At 49.3% G+C, this 23,694-nt stretch overlaps 1 protein-coding gene across 1 annotated transcript in view; it reads right to left on the bottom strand.

Moving 5' to 3' along the window:
• The window catches only part of PRDM16 (PR/SET domain 16), a 300,196-nt gene extending 286,710 nt beyond the window's left edge, over positions 1–13,486 (bottom strand). The window contains exon 1 of the mRNA XM_063176900.1: positions 13,283–13,486. Within this exon, the coding sequence (XP_063032970.1) occupies positions 13,283–13,319 (37 nt within the window). The 5' untranslated portion in view covers positions 13,320–13,486. The remainder of the gene's footprint in view (positions 1–13,282) is intronic.
• Positions 13,487–23,694: the final 10,208 nt, after the last annotated feature.

The raw sequence follows: 23,694 nt of genomic DNA, 5'->3' as shown, positions 1-23,694 counted from the left end.
GAGCTCCACAGATAGAAAATAGATCAAAAAGATTGAGGCTGGCTCTAAATTCCCCTGATGTTTTATGACACCATTTGTATTCTGTCACTCACTAGCTTTATGTATAGTCCAAGCTGTGAACTGAATACCCCATTCAGAAAGCCACTCACTCTGCATGTTATTGCAATTTAATATTTTCACACACAGACACATCATTATCTTGGAACCTGACACTGCAAGGAGAATTCAGTAATTTTTCAAGAGTGCTGGTTGTTGGGGTATTTTTTTTGTTCTAATGCAAGCACTGAGGCACAAGGATCTAAATGGCCACTCTGCCAATATTTAACCTCTACATAGATACATCAGCAGGTTGGCACTGGGGTGTTTTGGGGGCTTTTTCTCATTTTAAACATGTCATCTTGAAAGAATTAAAAAGGAAAATTAAGAATCTGCCACTGCAAATAAGAATAAAACTCCTTGCAGAATTATAACTTATGTTCTGAAGTAGAAATAAAGATATAAAATATATCTATTGACATGGAAGTCCTCCAGGCTGTCTCTTCAGTCTTCAATTACCAAAACATTGCCTTGGAATGGGATCATCACACTTATTCTAGGATTCTCAGGGGGCAGAAATACACATTGCTCTGGGATATTTGAGAAGAATCAGGCACAGAACTCAACAAATTGCAGATTAAAATAAAAACCAAACCAAGCACATTTACAAATATTTAAAAGCCAAATCACACCAGAAGAACTTCAGAAGTGGAGACAAAGGCAGGGCTGATTTTTTTCCATGGAGATAAATCCTTCTTACCCCAGCCCCTTGGTGGTTAATCATTTACCAGAGCTGCACAGCGACCCAGACAGAAGGAAAAACTCTTTATTTGGAAACACCATGGATATCCCAAAGATTCCAGGGCGTCCAGGACCTGCTCCAAAGTCCTGCCAAGTCCATGGGAAGACCACCAAGAACCACCAAGGCCTTCAGCAGGTTTGGGGCTCCCAGCAGTGAGATTTTGATGATGGAAGGTTCCCTCAAGGCCCTGAGGAGCTGCACAGGGGGAAAGGCAAAATTCCATCCTGGGAAAGGCAAAATTCCATCCTGGAAAATGCAAAATCCATCCTAGAATTCCCAGTTCCTGCTGCTGAGTTGGACACGAGCCTCAATTTGTCCTGTTACCCCCTTGGGATTTTCACAGGGGGAGAAAAGAGGGCTCAGAGCAAAGGAATCTGCCACAATTTCACTTTGCCCCCAAAGCTCTGGATTCTGCAGTAAATAACCAGGAATTCTCAGGCAGGGAGGGTGAGCAGGACCATTTCTCTGTGCTTTTCCTCCAGGTTTGGGATTGGGGCTGAGCCACTGACCCAGCAGAATTCTGCTCAGCTCCCCCAGCCCAGCCTGCAGGTCCTTATTCCTGGCCTGAAAAGCCAAATTCTCCAATAAAACACAAATATAACTTAAATATAACAGAAATCCCCTGGATATCACAGCTACAGGAACACCAAGAGGTGCTGAGTGGAACTAATTCTCCAGCAGAGCTTTTTCTGGTTAATGCCTCCAGACTTGTTTCTCAAACTGCTAAACCACGATACTTATTAATAAAAATACCCCTCTTTTTTGATTACTGTCCATTGGGTAAAAATAGATTTATAGATGGGTGTGAAACTCAGGCTCCTTCCCCTGATCTACTGCAACAGATACTGCAGCTCCAAAAATCAATATTTAGCTGGGAATTGGCTCCTAGGAAAAACTCTCTGGCTGTGGCTGGAGATGATGTTGGTGACACCAACCCTGGGGACTCCAGAGCCACCCAAAAATGCTTCTTTATCTGAAATGGGACTTAAAAAGCCAAGAGTTCAGAGAGGAAATGAAAAGCAGATTTGGAAACATGGAACATCTGCATCACCCACCTGCTGCTGGAGCAGCTGTGGAGTCCAGCAGGGAACCTCTGGGGGTTTGCACAGGTTGGTTTCTCTTTGCTTCACAGGTGCACCTATTTTTTATACCAATAATCATAAAGCCCTGAAATAAATTATTTCAGGAAGCTTTAGAATCGCCTAAAAGGTCTCAACTGAGCAAATGTTGTGTCTGTGGGGTAAAGAAGGAATGCCTGAATGTTTGAGGGAGCATCAGTAGCCCCTCAGGCATTTCCTTGAGGACACAGTGAAGATAACTTGGATTTCCTGCAGGCTTACCTGAGAAAATCCCTCCCTAATAAACACTATCAGCAACAGAGGACAAAGGACCAAATTCTGCCCTGGACTTTCCCTGGATAAAAACTTGCAGGGAATTCTAGCAGGAAACGTTTAAGAACTCCCACAGTAACCAAGATCTGGTTTTATTCTCCTATATGGGATACATGAGCAGAACTGTTGCTGAGCAAAAGGCTTTTCAAAGTTCTCCACGAGGTATCAACTCCTTTTAAATCTGCCTATTGTGCCATGTAGGGATTGAAATTTATTTTATCCCTATGTGATAATTCTGAAATAAAATATATGATCACTCACAAGTGGTGCAAGTTCTTTATTTCACATTGAGGCAATAAAATATAAAATGAAACCAGTCCTTTTCTATAAACAGAAAAAAAATAAATGGTGGAGTGATTTTATACTACATGAACTCACAGCACAGCCATTTATAAATTCATTTACATGATTGAGCCCAAAAGGTCCATTTGCCATGAAATAAAAAACACTAAACACTGTCCTGAAAGCAAAGAAAATGCCAGACTACAAGCAAACAAAAGCTTTTTTTTATTAGTGGCTGGGATGGAATGAAAGATTTTTAAGCCAAATATGAAACTTGCAAAAAAAAAAAAAAAAAAAAAAAAAAAAAAAAAAGGGAAAAATCTGCTGCAGCAAATTCAACAAAATCATCCCAAGGAGCTTGGTGGGAGCTGGACCAACACAAAGGTGATTAATGAGACATTGCTGGTCCAGAAATCACAGAGTGCATCCCTCCCATGTCACAGATGGAGCAGCTGAGGGTAAATTATTTTTTTAAGCTGGGAAAGTTACTTTGTCAGCTCAGTGAAATGCCAAAGTGCTGCTTTTCCTGCATCCTGGAGCAGGTAATGTTGTTTCAGCGTGCTCCAAGTTGGTTTTGTTGTAACAACAGGGCACAGGAGCTGCTCTCATTCCACCACTGCTCCATCCTGCAACTTTTCCATGTTCAGAGCAAAACTTTGGGTCAAACTTCCTGCATTTGTTCCCAGCCAACAAATCCTGAGAGAAGGAGAAGAAACTCCTCAGCTAACACAGCCCTGGAGCTGGTCCCAGCCTAATCCTGAGCCTAAACTCAGGTAAAGCTGCTCATGGCAATGATGGAAAATTCTCCTTTTTCCCCCTTTATCCTGCAGTTTTCCTGACACCCCACAGAGCCCAGGCCACCAAGAGAGAGCTGTGATCCCAATCCCAGCCCTCCAGTTGGCTGCTGAGAATTTCAGACTTTCTGTGCTGATAAGAGAACACTGCATTGACCTGAGAAAGCTTCGAAAATTGAATTCTAGAACTGGGATTATGGGTATGAATAATTAAAAAACTTAATTCTAGAACTGGGATTATGGGTGTGATTAATTCTAAAAATTAATTCTAGAACTGGGATTATGGGTGTGATTAATTCTAAAAATTAGTTCTAGAACTGGGGTTATGGGCTGAATGAAAGTGTGTAATATCACATGGTGGAAAACTTAAAGTTTTACCATATATTTATATATATAAAACAAGATAGAGGTTTTAAGGCAGAAGCTGCTCCTTCTTCTTCACCTTCCTCTTCATAGCTTTAGGTGATATTTGATAAGAATCAACCCTCCATTGGCACCACTCTGTGCCCTCCAAACCCAGGAGAGAAACTGCCCTGAGCTTCTTTATTCCCCCTGAAGTGATTTCACCCTGAGTAGGAAATAAAGCTGATTTTTCTCCTGAACCTGCCACACCAATAAAACAATAAATTGGTATCACTTGCAACAAGGTGCCGCCGCTGTAAAGTTAAAGATAGGGAAAGAAAATGAACTACTGGTTATGACAGCAGGGGAAGGGAGAAGAAATAAATAAAGCTGAGTGCGTGCAAGGGAGCAGATGGCTCATGTCCAGTGTGGCCCATCCTCAGTGGATTACTCCCCTGGAAAGGAAGTCCTTGCCACTTCAGAAAATAGCAATCTGTCTAAAAAATGCTGAGGTTATAGAATTGATCATTCCTTAAGTTAAGGAGAACAACCAAGCCGAGCCAAAGTGCATTTCTGCAGCAGATATTGATCTGCAGAGGCTGGGAGTGAACCCCCTTCGAGCACTTCTAGACCCATATTTGTACATTTTTATTATGCACATGCACACAAATCTCTGGGGCCGTGTCCTCAGCTGGTGAAAATTAGGTTCATTGATGTTGGTGCTGATTTACATGAGTCGGGGATCTGGCCTTGCATTTCAAAAAGAAATCTCGAGTTTCAGCAGAAATCCTGAGTTTCAGCATTCAGCAGAAATCGTGAGTTTCTGCAGAAATCCTGAGTTTTAGCAGAAATTCTGAGTTTCATCAGAAATCCTGAGTTTTAGCAGTTTAACCTCAGATCAGGCACAAGTGCTGTGCCCAACCTTACTCATGGGTTACACATCTCTTAATCCAGCCCTGGGTGCTCTTACACAGGGAAAATGTTCATTTTAAAATCAAAAAGAGCCGTTTTGTGGCCAAATTGTGGCATCTGAAAAATACCCAGCTGCAGTGAGAGGGGTAGAGTGTGAATCAAAGTGTCAGGATCTGTGTGTGTTGAGGATTTGGGTTCAGATGGGTTGGGTTGGGCTGAACCTCCCAGAATCAGAAGTGATTTTGGAAATTCAGAGGGGTATGGGCACAGTGTCAGCTTTTCCTCCCACCTCAGAGGCCAAAGGAACACTCAGAGCTGGTTTGGGATGTTCCCCACTGAGTTTCATGGGAAAAAAAAGCTGAATTTTTGAATATTCCTCATCTGCACTGCTGATGAAACTTCTCCTTGCAGTAACCCTCCCAAAACTGGAATTACAACTGGAGCAACATAAATTTGGTTCAGAAAAAAACCTGAGGGCTGAGAGTCCATCTCCAAAGCAGGGAGCTTCAGGCAGGGTCTGTGTGTGTTGAGGATTTGGGTTCAGATGGGCTGGGCTGAACCTCACAGAATCAGGGCTGATTTTGGGAACTCTTCCCTCTCACCTCAGAGCCCACAGGAACACTCAGAGCTGGTTTGGGATGTTCCCCACTGGGTCTCATGGGAAGAAAATGTGAATTTTTGAATATAGCTGAAGAATATTTCAAAGCATTGCTGGATTTCCTCATCTACACTACTAATGAAACTTGTCCTCCCAAAATTGGAATTACAACTGGAGCAACTCAAATTTAGTTCATAAAAACCTCTGAGTGCTGAGAGTCCATCTCCAAAGCGGGGAGCTTCAGGCAGACAGGAGGGGATTTTCTGCTGGGGAAGCAACCCATGAATCATTCAATAAAGCCTCCTTTTGATAATGAATAGCCAACCTTCTCTGGTGGTGATAAGATATTTTAACTGAAAACATCAGGCCGTGTTTAAAAAATGATTACAAATTATTTTAACAGCGTATTTGCAGAGGGTTATAAAAACAGCTATAATATTTTTGTCTTGGATTCTAGAATTACCAGGGTGACAGCTAATGCAGTAATGATTTGTTTCAAATGCCAGTGTTTAAGCTGTATAAAGCTGATTTTATACATTTTTCCAGTAGGCCGCATTGTAGTTAATGAAATTAAACACACCAATCGCATTTGTCCCCAGGGGATGAGGAACTGAACACGCCACTGGTTTATTTTTTTATTAAAATAAATTGCAGCCAGCAAGATGGACTAATTGCCTACAGAATTGAAAAAGAAACATTCCATTGATATAATTAAGCCAATTTTCATGGACAAAAATAGTTATAGTGGATATAAAATAAGCAGAGCATTCAGGGCAGTTTGACTTCTCCCCAGCTCTCTGTGTTTTGTCCAGAACATTAACTATTAAACAAATATGGATCTCAAACGGGCTGACAGTGTTATCTGGTAATGATGGCTAAATTGATCCCAATAGCTGAGGCCAGGGCATTGTGTCTCAGGGCTCTGCTGGGAGAATTCCCAAGCCAAGAACAACAGAGAAGCAAAAAAAAAAAAATCCCCAAAAAAAGCCAAAACCCACCTCCCAAACCGGGACCTTAAAGCAAAACACCTGAAAGATGTAAAACTATGGAGGTAAAAATTAATCAGCACCTGGTTTCTCTTGGGCTGACACTTCACCCCTGGTGCCTGTGCAGCTTTGGGGAGGGCTGTGGTGCAGCCAGCCCCACTCTTGTCCCTAAAATAATCCCAAAAAGGGGATGGTGAAGAGAAGACAAAGTCTTTCCACAAAGTCTTTCCACACCAGCTCGGTTGCAGACCAGGATTTACCATGATGGGAGCATTATTCTGTGGCCTACTGGAAATAATTTGGCTGTCTCAGTCCATTTTCACCTGGCAAATGTCTCCCCAAGAGGACCAGTGGCCTCGTTTGAGCACAAAAGTGGGTTCAGCGGTACAGAACCCCCCACCTTATTAGGTTTTTTTATATAAATTTGGGTAAAACACCATTTTTAGGGAGCATGATCAAAGTTCAGTCACTCTCTGAGCAGAAACTTTCCTTCCTCCCACTGTCCTGCACTTAAATCCATGGAAATGGAATTCATTTTCCAAACCTATCCACCAAGACATCCCTTGCTGCAGGGAAATTTCTTCTCGATTACAGAAAAAAAAAAAAAAAACCCAAAGATAAAAAATCTCCTTATTCAGGGCATGAACATTCAGAAGCATGATGCACACTTAGAGCAGGGATGAAAGTCATATTTCATTTTTATGAGCAGAGAAGGTGCCATCACTCAGGGAGGGAAGAGGAGGAAGAAATCCTCCACGGGACAGGGACACTCTGTTACAGATTTGGACGGTGCACAAGGCAAACCCAAGTGCAATAAAAATGAAAATAAACAGCCGTGAGGAGGTAGCGCTGATGCATGAAAATCCATTAGGAAAAGAAAAGAAATAATAAGGTCGTAGATCTTTTCCACTCCAACATCCCTGAACTGAAATTTCTCCAGAAAAAAAAATAAAAATTAAAAAAGAAAGAAAAAAGAGGAAAAAATAAAAGTAAAAGTTAAAAGGTGTGTTTAAGATGAGAAAGGCCAGCAGGAATTTTGGAGGGGGATGCCATATCAACAGGCTGTTAGCCAGAGTGGAACAAATGTGTTTGCACATCCCCAGCTGCAGACAGACACTGTGGGTGTGCGTTTATTGATGTGCTGGGCTCTCACCCCCCTGAGATGAACGCTATCTTTTGGGAAATAAGCACGAGAAAATCATCATCAGCCAAGATTTGGGTGTTCCCCCTTAGCGCTAAATCGGAGTTTGTCATTTAAATAATCCCTAAGTGGGGGTAAAAAATAAACACATCCAGTAATAGGGGAGAGCCAGCAAGTTGTGGAAATAAAGCTTGAGCTTGTCCTGGCCCACGGAGGGCACAAATAATCCCAGGTGCCACCAGCTCTGTGCCACAGGAAGGGTCTGGGTTGGCGATGCAGCTTTTACTTCCACTAAACAATTTCACCCAGCCGAAGTTTTAATGCATCAAGACAGGAGGGAAATAATAATAACCAGAAAGAATGGAATTTTTACAGGTAGAAGGCTCTGAAAAAATGTGGATTCTCCCCCTGATTCTGCCACCAGGAGCGGGCAGGGATCCTGCACAAGTCGCTGCTCTCACCTCCTCCCTTCCCCAGCCCTGCCGGAGGATCTCAACCCATTCCCCAGCATCCAGGCGGCTCCCGAGCCTCACCTCCTTCATGTTTGCAAACTTCTCATGCCTTTGTCTTTAAAGCACCGTATTAAACAGCACCGAGCTTTTCATAAACCACCTAAGCCCTAATAATCATAGCCATCATCACAATAATAACACTTCTCACTCAACGGGGCCTTTCCTTGCGAGAATCTCCGGCTGCTTTGCAGACACGAAGGAGCTCAGCCGTGCCTGGAGAGGCGATTTCCCTGCGGCACAGGAGATTTCTGTGCCATTCCCTGTGTCACGGGAGATTCCTGTGCCATTCCCTGCGTCACGGGAGATTTCTGTGCCATTCCCTGTGTCACAGAAGATTTCTGTGCCGTTCCCTGTGTCACAGGAGATTTCTGTGCCATCCCCTCCAAGGATCGGAGCCCGCAGCCCGGCGGGCAGGTGGAACCGGAGGATCCCGGCAGAATTCCCCGCTCGTGGAACGCTCCGGAGCCGGGATATCATCGCAGCGAGAGGCAGCGATGAATTACAGCGCTGCCGTGGGGTGAAATCCAAGCTCCTGCCTCGCTTTTTTTTTTGCCTGGAAAGGAGCGGGGATGGTGCGCGCTTCAGGTGCGCTGCGCTCCATCCCGGCCGCCTCTTCCCAACCCTGCTGCCCTCGGGGCTCTCTGATCCCGCTAAAGTGTGGCTAAAATCGGCCAAAAGGGCATTTCTGTTCTTTCCCAACATCAGCGTCTTCCCCAGGTATTTTCAATAGCAGCTCTCAGGAAAATGTTGCGTTTATTTTTATCCCCCCAGCTCATTAAGGATCTCCCCTGCCATCCCTGAGCTCACCCAGCAGTCCCGGTGCAAAGCCTAAAAATAAAGCAGGTTTGGGTGGTCGAGTTAAAAAACCAAACATAAAGTACAGATTCAGTCCGATTTCTTCACGGAACATTCTGGGTCGTGACCGTGCAGTAGCTGTGATTTTAATGCGCCTTTTAAGAGCTTTGTATGCGCGCTGCCAGCCCGACAGACAAACGCCTCCGCACAGACAGACACGGAGGTTTTACAGGCAACGGGAATTCCGTGAAATGGGGGAATTCGGCGGGTTTGGGACAACGCGCCTTTCTCTGACGCACTTTATAAACTCAGATTTGTGAGCAGAGCCGCCAGCGCCCCGTGATGCGAGCGCACGTGGATGGGCATCACACGCACCTCATCCGAGCGGCTCGGACAGCCAGGAGCGCTGGCCGGACCCCAATCCCGATCCCTTTGGCACCTCGGAGCTGCCCTGCGGCTGAGAGCAGCCTGTGCTCCTCATCCAAACCCCGGCTCGGTGCCCCCGTTTGCCAAATTCCTGCCCAGGCCAAGGAGAGGACGTGCCCTGCAGTTGTTCCCTCTGTGCTTTTCCCCAAATAACCCACGCGGGACGAGTAGGGGAATTGATACATTATATTTATAGAATTTGAGGGGGAAATGAAAAAAAAAATAAATTAAGAGTAAAGCGATCTCAACTCCTCGGCGATTTTTGTTGAAGCGCTAATTACGCATCACCTTAATTAGCGGATCAACCCCCCCCTTCTTCCTTTCCCCGCATCCCTAATTGCCTAATTGAACAGATCCGGGGCAGGACAGGGGGGGACCCAGGCACGGTGGGGACCCGGCGGCGGCTCCGCACCTGCGCTGGGCTCCGCACCCGCGGCCGCCGCTCGGGAGAGCTTTGGGGACATCCCGGTCACCGAGGGCACGGAACCGGGGAACCGGGCCGGGCACAGCTCGCTGCCTCCCTCCGCTCCCCATGACCGGGCTCTGGGTAGGGACAGGGCACAGGGAGAGCTTCGGAGATGGGAAAAAATCCCAACGCCCCAAAGCGCCATAAATTTCCCTGCTCGGTGCGTGGCAGCGTTGGAAGCGTCTGTGGGAGCACAGACGGAGCCGGGAAGTGGCGCTTGGGCTCCAGCTCTCCTCGCTGCTCTCCCTTTCCCCTTCGCTGTCTCTACAGCTTTAATTAAAATAAAATTAATAAAATATCAGTAAACGGGAAGCCTGTTCTCTCCTCGAAGGTGAAAGCGGTGCCGGGCACGGCAGGGTTGGGTTCACAACCATTTCCCTGCCAGTCCAGCGTGCCCGGAGGATGCACCAGCGCTGCCTGAAAACTCCGGCCCCAAAGTATGCCTCGCTCCTATTGCCAACAGCGAAAACCAAACGGGGCTGCAGAAATATCTGTCATAATTTGCCAGCATTTATTTAAAACCCTGCGATCCTGCCGTGTGCAGCTCGGTGTTGTGGCTGTACTCTGAAATTCATGGATTTCGAAAGGAAACGAATTCGCTTTGAGCGTGCAGCGCCCAACTCCTGGGGTCGTTTTCCTCCTCTGCATCCTCTCCCTGCCAGCAGCAGCGAGACCCCCGGTGCTGCAGAGCCTTCTCCCCGCTGCCCAGATTTTATTTTCTCGCGGAAAAACGAGGCCCTGGGAGCCGGGGACACGGCGTGGCCTTCAAGCTGCCCGTCCCGCTGATCCCTTCGGGGCTGCGGGGGATGCGGGGACAGCGCTCACCTGGGCTCCGGCACCGCCGGGGCTGCTGTGCCTCCCTGCACCCTTAGCGAGCCTCGTGCTCTGATTTACAGCGTTTCTAAAGGCTCCGGGAGCCACGGAGAGAGCGAGAACCATTCCCGGCTCCGGTTCAGCTCGGCTGCCCTCGGAACCTGCCGCTCTCCCCACCGAGAATTCCTCTCCCAGCCCAGCGCACACGCGTTCTCCCCTTTCCCCAGGCAGGTAATATTGTGGAATTCCCAGCGGAGCCTCACATCTGCTTGAAATATTGTCCAATGAAATGAAATTTTCCAGCGCACAGCGTGGTTTTAAAGCCCCGTGCGCCGCTCGCACGGCTCGGCGGCCACGCACCGGGGCCGTGCGGGCTCTCCCAGCTCCCACAGCCACTCCTGGGGCTGGAACGGACAAAAAAACGAGTTTGGAAGGGACCTGAGGTGCTCCATACAGTGAAAGAAGTTGTGGCTACTTCTTCGGGGAAAATACAGCGAGATCCCACACTCGTGTCCGTGTTTAATCTGTTTGGCAAATAAATACTCCTGGGATATTGAAACCTTAGCTCCGGACTACTGTTTTGAACTGTGATCCCTAAAAAATCCTCGGCTGAAACCCCATAAACCGTTGGGCCTTGTATTGTATTAAACACCTGATTTTAATCAGGGCTCAGCCTCCGAGCAGGCGCTTCCAGGCGTGTTCGCGGCCGCCGGGAAGGGCTCGCTGCCGGCCGTGGAGATCCCGGCCCTTCCCCGAGCTCTTGAGATATCCAAACACCGAAAATCTTCCAGCTCTTAAGTGCAGGAGCTCGCTGAGAGCTCACGGAGGGAGCGTGGAGGGTCCCAGCCGCGCTCAAACGCGGCCGGATCCGCATCGCACCCACCAGGGACACATCTGTAAAAACCCGCACTGAACCCATCTGCAAAAAAAAAAAAAAAAAAAAAAAAAAAAAACAAACAACAAAAACCCGGGGCCTTTTCAAGAAGTAAAAAGAAAGAGAAGGAAAAGCGAGGGGGAAAAAATTTAAAAAGAAAATAAAAGTAAAAGTGAAATATTCCGCCTTATTTAACCATTGAACTTCGCTTTTCCAGCCAAGAGAGCTCTGAAAAATCATTCCTCGCTTTAACAACCTAAAACAATAAGTGACGACTTTTTAAAAAAGTTATTATTTGAACGGGGACGCTTGAAACGAGTGTTTATTGTAAAAAAATAAATTAAAGCAAAATAAAATCCCTGGATTAATTCAATGAACTTCCCGTCTAACGCCCCGGCCATGGGGTGACAACGTTGACCACGCTCAGGGTCACCCATCCCGCCCTAAACAGAACCGAGGGAGGCGTTCGGGGGACACACGGACACGCTTTGGGGACAGCGGGGACCTTCCTGGATCGCGATGGGAAATGTCGCGACACCAAGGTGACCCGCGGGACCTGGGGCCGCAAAACAGCGGCGGCGGCCGGAGCTCGGGGCCGGCGACAAAGCGACTTTGTGAGGAAAGCGGCCCCGGCAGCTTCGGGGAAGGGTCCCCCTTAGAAGCGGGGTGTCATCCCGGGGGGCGGCACCGGCCCTCGCTGACCTTGGCGGCCGGGAAAGGCTCCGAAATGACGAACTTGAACGAGAAAATCCGCCCCGGAGCCCACGTGTGGCAGCGCTGGAGCGCCCGTGACCCCTCGGCAGCGGCGGGGAGAGGCTGAACCCCCAATGGGGCATTCAGGGGGGGATGTTCTCCATCACATTGGGGGGATCCCCCCGGCTCTGAGCGGCCCCGGGTGCCCGTGGAAAGCCACGCGAGGAACCGGAGCGGGCACCGCTGCTCGCCCGAGGCTTTTCCGAGCGCTGCGAGCGGAGTTTCCAGCGGGGCACAGACTGAGCTGGAACTTCTGCAGCTCCGCATACTTCGCACAGAGAGGCAGAGCGAAACAGAAACTAAATAACAGTAGTAGTAGTAGTAATAATAATAATGAGAATAATCATAATAATAATAATAAATGGACAGACAGGCTGCCCAGCTCCGGGATCGTGCGCTGCCACCGGAACCGAACAGGGAATCACCGAGGAACCATCCCGAGCCTTTGCAGCGGGACTCTGCGGGCAGAGAGGACCCGCTCTTCCCTACCAAAGCCACACTCTCCTTCCTCCTCGGAAAATCCAGTCTAAAAACCACTCGAAAGAAAGAACGAACGGGGAGAGGGTCCGCTGGAAGACGGAGTGGGGGGAAAAAGCTGCGCGAGACTTACGAGCTGCAATTCCACTCCCCAAGTAAATTTTAAAAAATTAAAAATTAAAGACACTCCCCCCACACTCCCCTCCCCCAGACCTTCTTAACCCCCAGCTGGGACACCCGAGCTGCCTTCAGGATCTTCCCTCTGGACCTGCGACTCCAAAGCCCCTCACTGAGAGCGGATCCATTTTTTGCTACAAATTCTCTTCCTTCCCTCTCTCCTCGATAATTGTTCCCGAGACCAGAAGGGTTTCTCCCACTCCCCCCCCCCCCTGCCTGTCTCTCTCCTCTCTCCCCCCTCTCTCCAGCACTCCGTCTCTCGGCTCCCGCCGGCAGATGCCAAACGCAGACCTCTAGCGCCCACTATTTCAGGAGCCGGGAATATTATTTCACAAGACTTGGGAACGACTCAATAAAAAAAAAAAAAAAAAAAAAAAAAAAAAAAAAAAAAAAAAAAAAAAAAAAGTTGCTCGCTATCCCCTTTCGTCAACTTCCAGCTCCAACTTTCGCTTTTCTCCCCCGGCCCCGCAGCGCCGCACCGCCGGCGGAGCGCGGAGCGGGCAGCGCGGGGCAGCGCGGGGCAGCGCGGGGGGATCCGCGCCCAGGGGCGGGCGGGCGGTGCGGGCAGCGCGGCCGCCGCCGCGGGGAGGGAGAGAGGGAGGGAGGGAGGGCGAGAGAGGGGCTCAGCCCCGCGCAGCCCCCGGCCCGGCTCCGCGCCCCCGGGCCCGCCGCCGGTACGCGGAAGAAGGGAGAGAAAGGACCTACTTTTGGGCAGTTTTCTCGCCCTCGCCTTGGATCTCATCGTGTCGGCGTGTGGATTCCTCTCCTCCTCCTTGAGCCCAGAAGCAGCTACACACTATCTTCATCTCCCCAGCATTGTCAGTTTGGACACCTTCGCACATGCGCACAGAGCATTCAATCTGACACCCTCACCAGGGCCAAAAAAACTTTCCAATGTATTCATCATCATCGGGCTGGTTTGGTTTTTTTTTTTTTTTTTTTTTTTTTCTTCTCTCTCTCTTTTTTTTTTTTTTTTTTTTTTTTTTTTTTTGTCCTATCCTCTTCCTCAGACCACTTATCTCTGCCCCCTCCTCTCTGCCGGCACCACCACAGCCTTCCCTGATCTGCCCCTTTAAGAAAAATCAGCCCTCTCCGCTCCTAACCCTCCGCACACTGACCTTACACACTGGACAATATTTAAGGATCAAGGTGCCATCCTATAAAGAGGTGATTATTATTATTATTATTATTCTATTATTATTGTTGTTACTACTAAATAGCAATGCTGTAGAGAAAGTTTGTTAGTAGTTGTCATCTCGTAAACGTTCCTAGCTTGGACATGCTTTTGTTTTTAATCTGAAAAATGTTTATTTACGTAACTTTTCAACCAGTGTCTGTCTTTATTTTCTTCCTTTTTTTAAACTTTTTTTTTTTCTTTTGCCTTCCTCTCCCCCTTCGGCTCCTGGGGACGGGGTGGTTGCCTAACTTTAAAAATAATAACTTTTAAAATACCCCAACTCGCGCTGTGTTTTGTCGGTATTTCTCGCGTTTCTACCAGAATTTTTCCAGCTTTTCGGCAGCTTCGCTGCTTCATCCCCGGCTCTGTTTTGTCGCCGTTCGCGGGGGTTTCACCCTCGGTTTGTCGCGGGAGGGCCCCGGGCAGCCGGGAGGGGTCGGGCAGGGAGAGAGGGAGGGAAGGCGGCCGCTCTGCTCTGCCTTTCAGGTGGAAAGCAGCGCGCTGGGGCAGCGCTGCCCAGGGATGGGAGACGCCGCCAGCCACCCGAGGAAAGGGGGGACAGGAAGGACAGACAGCCCCGGAGCCCCCCAGGACCTGGCCGGGCCCCCCCCGAGCGGAGGTAGCGAGCGCTGGGGCAGAGGCGCTTTGAAGAGAGGAGCGAAGTGTAAATAGCCGGTGATTGATGTGCTGGCTTTGACTGCGGAGAAAGCGCTATTTGAATTCAAGTGGCCAGGTCAGATGGTCACGGAAGAAGGTTGAAAGGTAGGATTTAATGAGATTAATATGGAGAAAAACGCGCGTCGCCTTAAAACATTCCGTATAAAATAATTGGGGGGGGGGGGTGGTGAGGGCAGCGCGGCGCTCCGCGCTGGAGGTGCGGACCCGTCCCGGGGAGCCCTCGCACCGAAGGGCACCGCAAAAAAAAAAAACCCAAAAAAAACCCCCAAAAAAACAAAGCAAAACTTGTGTGGGTGCGTCAGGTCCCTGCTGGAAGCCATTCCGCCAGCTGCACTCCTGCCCTGCAGGTGGAACCGGGGAGGGGGGGGGGGGAATATTCCTGCTAATTACCGGTTTTCCCCTCCTCAATAAACTCTTTAATTGCAAATGGGAGCCGAGGCCTTTTCAGATGCTACCGAGGAGCCGGCGTTTCGAGGGGAAGGGTGGCGGGGGGGAGCAGGAGGCCAAATAAAATAAATCCGTTTGAAGGCAACCCGGAGCCACGTGTCGCCTCAAAATGCCGAAGCGGTGCCTGTGAATGAATTCCTGCCTCGAGGACGCCGTTCCACGGCGCGCCGGGCACCCCGAGGTCGGAAAAACAAGCTCTTCCCAGCCTCACCGGTGAAACAGGAGCTCGAGTGTTCCCCACTCACTGAAATATTTCTCGCAGCCATCCCGGACTCTCGCTGTCGCCCACCGAGCCGCTCCCGGGACGGGTTTCAGTTTGAAAACGTCGTCCCGGGTTATTTCTCCCGGGTAGAGCCAGGGGAGGATGACGAGGGAACGAAGGTCATGGAGGGCTCGGAGCACCGCGGCCGTGCCCCCCTCAGCCCCAGCCCCGCAGAACCCCGGGGTTTTTTTTGTTTTTCCCCCAGTTCCCTCCCATTTCCATCACCCAAACTCCCCCAGGAATCAGCTCCTGCGGGGAACCCCCCGCTCGGGGATAACTGGGGAGAAGCAAAACGCGTTTGGGGGTGCGCGGTTGGGGTGACTCAAGGGCTTCCACGGTTTAGGGGGTGATTCTGCAAACGAAGCCAGCGAGAAGCGATGGAAAGGCGCCGTGCTGGGGCTGCCCCGCTTGTTCCCGGTTGTTCCCGGCTCTGTCCGTGCGGCTTCCCCGGCTCCGGCCGCGTTCCTGCCGGGCCGAGGCGGCAGCGGCCGGGCGGGAGCGGGGAGCGGAGCGGCAAGGCCGGGATGCGGCGCTTTGCCGCCTCAGGAAAGGGGGAAAAAAGGGGAAAAACCTACCTAAAATAAAAAATTTTAAAAGGTGGGGGAGGAAAAAAAAATAAATAGAGAACGAATTTGGAAGGGCAGGCGCCGCGGTGTGCTGGCCGTGGGCTGCGCTGCGTGTGGGGAAGGACACGACACGAGCGGGATCCCTTCCCGCAGCCGCTCTGCCCCCGGGAACGGGCCCGGTGTGCCCAGCTCGGGGCTGGCACCGAGGGCACGGCCCGGGCGCTCCGGGCTCAGCGCTCCGGGACGCGGGGCTGAGCCGGGGCCGGCTCTGAGCCCCCACGGAAGGAGAGGCGTCCCGGGGCTCAGCAAACCCCGGCAGGGAGAACCTCGCACCCCCCGGAATCCCCGAAGCCCCCCCGAGCATCCCGCGGTGGGCAGCGGCTTTTGCAGCCTGCACCTGTTTGAGTGCGTGTTTGTTCCACGGGCAACGGGAAATTCATGAGCGTGGAGAACGGGGAGAAGCGCCAGGAAGGTTCTGGGCGCTGCCGGGTCAAGCCAAGGAGCCGGGGCCCTGCTCCGTGCTCCGCCGCTTCCCCGGGAGCTCGGCCCACCCTGGGCATGGCTGGAGGGGAAAATCACCCCGAGAATTAATTAATAACCATTAATTAATGACCACAGAGCCAAGCCCCTCTGGGCAGCACACGCTGCCAGGGGACCCGCGGGCAGAGAGGGGTCTGGGTGGTCCCAAAACGAGGGTTCACCCCTCCGTCCTCGCCCCTTTTTGCGCCTCCATTCTGGTGTCCGACAGATTTCAGCGGGGCAGGGGGGTCCCCGCGGCTCTGGGGAGTGGCAGCGATTTCCTTGGGTGGGTTCCTTGGCACCTCCAGCACAAGCCGTGAGCTCCCAGGTGTTCTATGAGGAAAACACGCTCCAGGTGGGAACTGCCCAGCGCGGGCACCCACGGGGGTAAAGACGCGACACCCTCCGTGCTCGGCGAGCTGTTTTGCACGAGCATTCTCAAGCAGCAAAGAAGATTAAAACGCTTGAGCCCGTCCAGCTTGTCCGCACGCCCCGAGTCACCCCATCCCCTGCGAGGATTTTGGCATCAATCACCCCTTGTTCCTGCGCGCCGCGTTAAACCGGGAATTAAATATTTCAAACTGCGCAAGAAGCCGGCGGCGCAGGACGGGGCTGCGCTCCGCAGGGGTGGCGGATCGGCCGCTGCCAATGTCACACGCTTCCCTGGGGGATTTTCCCCGCTAATCTGCCGCTAATTAGCGGCGGGAGCGCACCCAGGGCGGGATGAGGAGCGGCTGCCTCGCACCCAGCGCTGCTCCCGAGGAATTCCGACACCTCCCCGAGCCCCGGTCCCTGCGAGCAGCCGGCGCAAGGGGGCGGTTAAGGACAGCGGGGACAGCGGGGACAACAACGGGGACAAGGCGGGGAGCCCCCTCCGAGCATTACAACGGGGACAGCTCGTCCTCCCAGCAGCGGCGCTGGGAGAGGCAAAAATCATAAAAACAACAAAAATTAACCTCTGCAAAGGTGGATGCGCCCCTCCTCGCTCTGAGGAGGTGGCGAGACACCAAGCCAGGTGCTCCCACCCGGAGCAGCCCCGGGTGGCTCAGGTGATGGAGCTCGGTGCGGGTGTCACATCCTGCACCCGCCACAGCCTTTCCTGAAGTGACCTATTTACACGCTCTCATTGGTTTAAATTTTTTTTTTTTTTTTTTTTACCCGAAAACCTTTGAGAAGCGGCGGAACAAGCGCCAGTGAGAAAAGGGAGAAATGGATGCGTTTTGTACAGGGGGAAATAAAATGAAATTAAGTCGCTCTTAGCGATGAGATACAGAGGGGAAGATTAATATTGCAGCATAACCTGTGCCTGCATCCACTGTCCTGCAGCTCTTCCCTGATATTCCAGCTGCACTGAAAGCCGTCTGTGCATCAAAATGAGATCAAAATGAGGTGATCAGACTATTTTTTATTGTTGTTATTTCTAGAAGAAAACACTGGCTTCTCTGGCCATGAATAAACACCGTGTCAATTGGCATTTCAGATTTTTCAAAAAACATGTTCAGCCCTAAGAATTCCTCCGAATTCGTTACACTGCGCCTTGCTAGTCCCAGCGAAGGTAAAAATTCCCGTCCTAAAATAAGGAAAAAAAAGGGGGGGGGAAAGAAAAAGAAAAGCACCATTTACATTTGAATATCTAACTTGAGCATGATTATAATTACAATCGTCAGACATCGAGCAGTGTTGTCTCCCATGAACAGACAGTTTTGAGGATGTAAACACAATTTTCATCGTGACGGTCTCTGGGAATGAAGGGAAATTAAGGACTTACAGCAATTTTTTTTTAGACGTTTGATCAAAATATTTTTGCCCGGAGATTGCTTGCCAAATGAAAGCAGAATGGAAACGACGAGCGCTGTAATTCAGCAGAGTTTTATCACGGGAAGAGCCCAAGCCTTGGCTCTGTCAGGGATTCAATCTCTCCTTTCCCCAGGGGGATTTTGGGCAGCAGCGAGTGGGCAGCAAGTTCGGCTGGGGCAATTTTCGATGGAGCATTTTCCAGCCGAAATTCCCAATTCTGAAGCCACCACAACGACCTGAGTCGCGTTTTCCCTCGGAATTGACGAAATTCCCCCCCGATTTGAGGCTGGCAGGGAGATGCAGCCGCTGGCGGGGCCGGGGCGCGTTCCCCTCCCGCAGCCCCGAATTTCGGGGTTCCCCTGCTCGGAGCACCCCCTGATCCTCACTAACCCCGAGCCAGGCCCGCAGCTCCACAGGGCTCGGGCCATGGGGGGTAATTGCGTTAATTAAATATTGTGGGGGGTGGCGATTTGGACCCCAAAATCTCCATTTGCTGCCAAATTTGGAGTTTCTTGAAGCGCCCGCTTTGGGGGTGCCCCCACCCCCTGGGGACCCCGATGGAGCCCTCGGGGGGTGTCCCCTCAGTGTCCCCTCAGTGTCCCTTCCTTCCTGTGCTCCAGGGTGTGGGGACTGCAGCTCAGCCCCCCAAAAACAGCGAAATTCCCCAAGGGGACACCCAAGGATGTGCCCGCGGGGTCCGCGCCTCATTCACTTGCGCTCCCCGCTCTAAGGACGGCTGCTGGGGCTGGCTGGCTAATTATTAGCTATTAATCGAGTTCAAGACCTTTTCCGGCGGCTGGGAAATGAGGAGCCCTCGCAGCCACCCCAAGGAAGGGGCTGAGCACAGCCGAGAGCAGCGGCAGCACCATGCGGGCCTGCCCCAAAACCCCCGGGGGAGCGGGGGGACAAAAATTCACGAGGTGAAAATGATAGAAACTTCAGAATCGGGGCTTGATGTCCGAGACACCTCGGGGAGAGCGGGGAGAGGGCGATGCCCGGCGGGGGCTGCGCTGGGGTCCCCGGGCAAGGTGAGGAGAGGGGCCCGGAGTGCCCCCCGAGCCCCAGCGAGCTCCTGCCGGTGTCGCTTTCTTATCTTCGCATGCCTCCACCTTCCAATTAAAGTCCCCCAAATCGCCAAAAGGCTGATTTGCATGCAAGGGACCCCCGCTCAAAGATGCTAACTTATTGTCTCCTCGCAGAACTTAACATTTCTCTCTTCAGTTCTCACTTGAAAGAAGTTTTAGAACAGTATTCAAAGACTGTCCAAACGAACAAAACCTTCCCCTTCGCTCGGGAGAGAAATCCGGTGTATTCAATACCAGGGCATATTCTCAGAAGTTTGCAGATTTGGGTTTAAAGGCGGTATTGTTCGTGCCTTTTTCCTGAAACTTCTTTATTTTTTTTTTCTTCTCCCTCAGACCACGGCTCACATGCCTGCAAAGGATTATTAAAATAAAACATCATAGAGCATTTTCTCTCCTTTTTTCCCCCCTCCTTCTTTACTGTTTAGAATTACTTTTCTGGAGGAGCAGCATCCCCACCCAACCCCGCAAGTCATAATTAAGAACACTTTTTTTTTTTTTCCCCCCCCCTTAACAAACAGAAAAAAGACTCAAACCCTTCTCCGAATGTTCCTTTTTCTTTAAACACCAACAGCGTTCTAAAATCGGAAACATTTATCTGTTCCCAGAACACCTGAAAACATTCTCGGGGCTGGACAGATGCTGTTCTTGTACAGCTGAACAAATGAAAGCAGCGAGATTTTGATACCAGAAGCATCTGTGAGAGCAGAAAATAAACGCAAAGCTAAATTCTTATTTGGTTTAGGGTTGAAAAACCCAAAAAATTGTTTACAAACAGCCGGGATCTCTACGTTCAAACACTCCATAGACAGGCAGAGGGGATTTTTTAGGATTAAAAGATGATGATCCAATGGGCTGAGGATGTAAAACTCCTCTGGGGAACGCGCTAAACTGCAAAAAGCCAGTGGCAACTCATTCCTGATTAACTCCTTTTTTATAAAGGGGCGGAATGGAAGCGAACAGGGACCCGACGGGACAAGGAACATATTTTATTCATTTAATACAAAGCAGCTCCTTAAAAAAAAAATAATAAAAAAAAATCTTTAAAAAGGCAGTTTAGAGCATAACTCACGGGCCAGGGGGGGAAAGCAAAAAAACCCTGATGGGGTGTGATGTGATGTCGCCGTCATCCCTCATTCCCGAGGGAATGCAGCGGGCACGGGCGGGATGCGGGACCAACCCAGACCCCCAGAGACCCCCAAATAATGGGGGATCCCCCCCCTGCTGACCTTAAAGGCAGAATCAATGGTGTGAGAGCAGAGAGCACAAAGAGCTGCTGTGCTCGGCTCTGCGGATCATCAGCAGAGATGGGAAAAGTATTTACGGGACTCTCTCGGAGCGGCTGGTCCATCAGCAGCAAAAAAAAAAAAAAATATTTTTAACCGCAGGGAAGCAAGAGTTCACGTAGATTTACAAACGGGGAGAAAGTAACTGTAAGAACATGTGTTAAAAAAAAAAAAAAAAAGGCAGCAGAAAGAATTCCATCGATTTCCATGAGAGGTGGATCGGGTCCAGGAAGAATGAGTCAACTTCATTCCTCGGGCAGAGCTGGCCAAGCTGGGAGAATTACAGCAGAAATGCCTCGGGATCACCTCGTGTCCCCCTCTCCGTGTGCTGCTGTCCCACTAAGAACCTTTTCGGTGTGGTTATGGCTTAGAACGAGCTGGGAATTCTTTTAAAAAACGCTTTTAATCCCCCGGAAAATAATGTTTTGGGAGATATATTTGGGAGAAGCTGAAAAGCTTCTCACACACCGACAGCATCCATGGCAGGACAGGACAGCTCAAGGGAGGTGAAAGGCAAAATTTGCACATCACAGGGGTCTGTCTATCTGTTCTGGCTGCCAAACTCCTCTCCCCACAATTTCGCTGCTGAACCATGCAAGTTTTGGGTTTATTTGCACAATTTCTTGCAAAATTTCCTCCCCGGTCGCTTCTCCCAGGGCAGGGGGACTCTGCTCACCCCCTCAGGAATGAGCAGGAGGATGAATTGAGAGAGAAACCTTTCTCCACTCACAAATGCACGTTGATTGTGGCTTTTTTTTACAGGTGGAAGAACAAACCGCTCGTTCCTGTCAGAAATTTGGATTGAAACAGCGATGGACAAACACTCCCAGAGTGTTTGCATTCATTTTCTCCTTGCATTCAGACACCCCAAATTTCACATAGACCCCTCCCCATTCTTCATTAACACAAAAATAACATCTAGCAGGGAGTTCATCAGGCTTTTCTACCTTTCTGTTGGCTTTTTAGCCCAGAAATTGTCCAAATGAGAGCTTGTGGATGCCAAGATTTTGTGAGGCTCACCCTGTGATAAGCTCATCAATGAATAGTTAAAAAAAACCAAGCTCCAGAAGTGTGGTTAGAAAATGAAATGCAAATATATACAAAATAGCCAAAGGTTCCTGTGCATAGAAATGCCTGCCTACCTCATGAGTGCTATTTTCCAGCCAGCTTTCCAAGCAGAGCAGCCCTTGCCCTCCTGTATCTACAATTGTGCCATTTATAAGCCAGGAGCCCACCTCACCCAAACCCTGGTTCCTGCAGTGACTCATGTTCCACTGCCTTATTCCTGGGAAGATCTGCGCTAAAACACAGCAAAAAGAGCAGAAATTCAGGGGAGGAGTGGCCCAGATGGGAAAGCACCAGACACTCGCACTATTAATTGTCAAAAAACCTGAAAATATTGCTTTACAACCTGTGTGAGAGAAAGGCTTTACAGTAAAATATTCCACTGACACCTGGGTCAAACAATAATTCTGGCTCAGAGTTATTAATCAGGATAATTCTGGCTCAGGGTGTGGATGCTCCATGCCCAAGGCCAGCTTGGATGGAGCTCTGAGCATGGTGGAAGGTGTCCCTGCCCATGGGATGAGCTTTAAGGACCTTCCCAGCCCAAAACCATGCTGGAATTTTGTAATTTCCAAGAAAATAAAGCTTCTGGGTAAAGGATGAAGGGATTTATAAAACAGCGGCAAACTTGAAGGCTATTTGTTAAGAAGCTTGTTTTATCAGGCCTTCCCCTTAAAATGCTGTTTAATTAAATTTCTGTGCCCAAGCTGGGCACTCTGCTGCTGGAAAAGCAAATTCCAGCCTCCCTGGTGGAAGAATACAGGACTGAAACACATCACAGTTGTAAACAGGTGATTTTTATCCTCCCTGCAAGGTGCTTGGGCAGAGCTCCTTCTCACAGAACAAACACCCCAAAATCAGCAGAGAGAGGCCAGGTACACATCCCTCCCACACAAACCCACCCCAGAGCTCCTCCTGTTCTCATTTTACTCCTTCCAGTGCCCTGGCACACTTCAGGAGCTGCCTCACTGCCGCTCAGCTGTGGTTTTGCTCCCTTGGTAGGGATGAGATGGGGAAATGGTTTCATTTCTCCGAATTATAAAGTTAAATAGAGCGAGCTGAGAAGCTCTGTGAGAAATAATGGAGTGAGATCATCCATACAATGACTTAAATGTGTTCAGGGAACTTCTCTGTGTGATCTGGGGCCCCTCTGGCAGTCACACCCTCTTTTTCCCTTTTCCTTTTTCCTTTTTCCTTTTCCTTTTCCTTTTCCTTTTCCTTTTCCTTTTCCTTTTCCTTTTCCTTTTCCTTTTCCTTTTTCCTTTTCCTTTCCTTTTCCTTTTCCTTTTCCTTTTCCTTTTCCTTTTCCTTTTCCTTTTCCTTTTCCTTTTCCTTTTCCTTTTCCTTTTCCTTTTCCTTTTCCTTTTCCTTTTCCTTTTCCTTTTCCTTTTCCTTTCCTTTTTCCTTTTTCCTTTTCCTTTTTCCTTTTTCCTCTTCCTCTTCCTTTTCATCTTCCTTTTCCTCTTCCTTTTCCTCTTCCTTTTCCTTTTCCTTTTCCTTTTCCTTTTCCTTTTCCTTTTCCTTTTCCTTTTCCTTTTTCCTTTTCCTTTTTCCTCTTCCTTTTCCTTTTCCTTTTCCTCTTCCTTTTCCTTTTCCTTTTCCTTTTCCTTTTCCTTTTCCTTTTCCTTTTCCTTTTCCTTTTCCTTTTCCTTTTCCTTTTCCTTTTCCTTTTCCTTTTCCTCTTCCTTTTCCTCTTCCTTTTTCCTTTTTTCCTTTCCTTTTCCCTTTTCCCTTTTCCCTTTTTCCTTTTCCTTTTATTTTCCTCTTCCTCTTCCTTTTCCTTTTTCCTTTTCCTTTTCCTTTTCCTTTTCCTTTTCCTTTTCCTTTTCCTTTTCCTTTTCCTTTTCCTTTTCCTTTTCCTTTTCCTTTTCCTCTTCCTTTTCCTTTTTCCTTTTCCTTTTCCTTTTCCTTTTCCTTTTCCTTTCCCTTTCCCTCTCCCTCTCCCTCTCCCTCTCCCTTTCCCTTTCCCTTTCCCTTTCCCTCACCAAACAAACAAATTTAATATTTTGCCCTCCCATTAAACACAAAGTGATGTGAAATTGTTCATTTTATCACTCAGGTTGTTGGAAAGGCCACAATTCTGGCCATTTCTCCATTTAGCCATTTTCTCACTGCTCCTCCAAGCAGACATTCCACAAAGGAACTTCTGGATGCTTCTATAGTAATAAAATCTGGAATAGAAATAAAATATAACATAAAATAACAAAAAAAAAAAAAGAAAAATAAATATAATAAAAC

Source organism: Melospiza melodia, chromosome 26 (genome assembly GCF_035770615.1).
Source record: "Melospiza melodia melodia isolate bMelMel2 chromosome 26, bMelMel2.pri, whole genome shotgun sequence".
In the NCBI taxonomy this organism is placed as follows: Eukaryota; Metazoa; Chordata; class Aves; order Passeriformes; family Passerellidae; genus Melospiza; species Melospiza melodia.
This window is presented reverse-complemented; position numbering and strand designations above follow the sequence as displayed.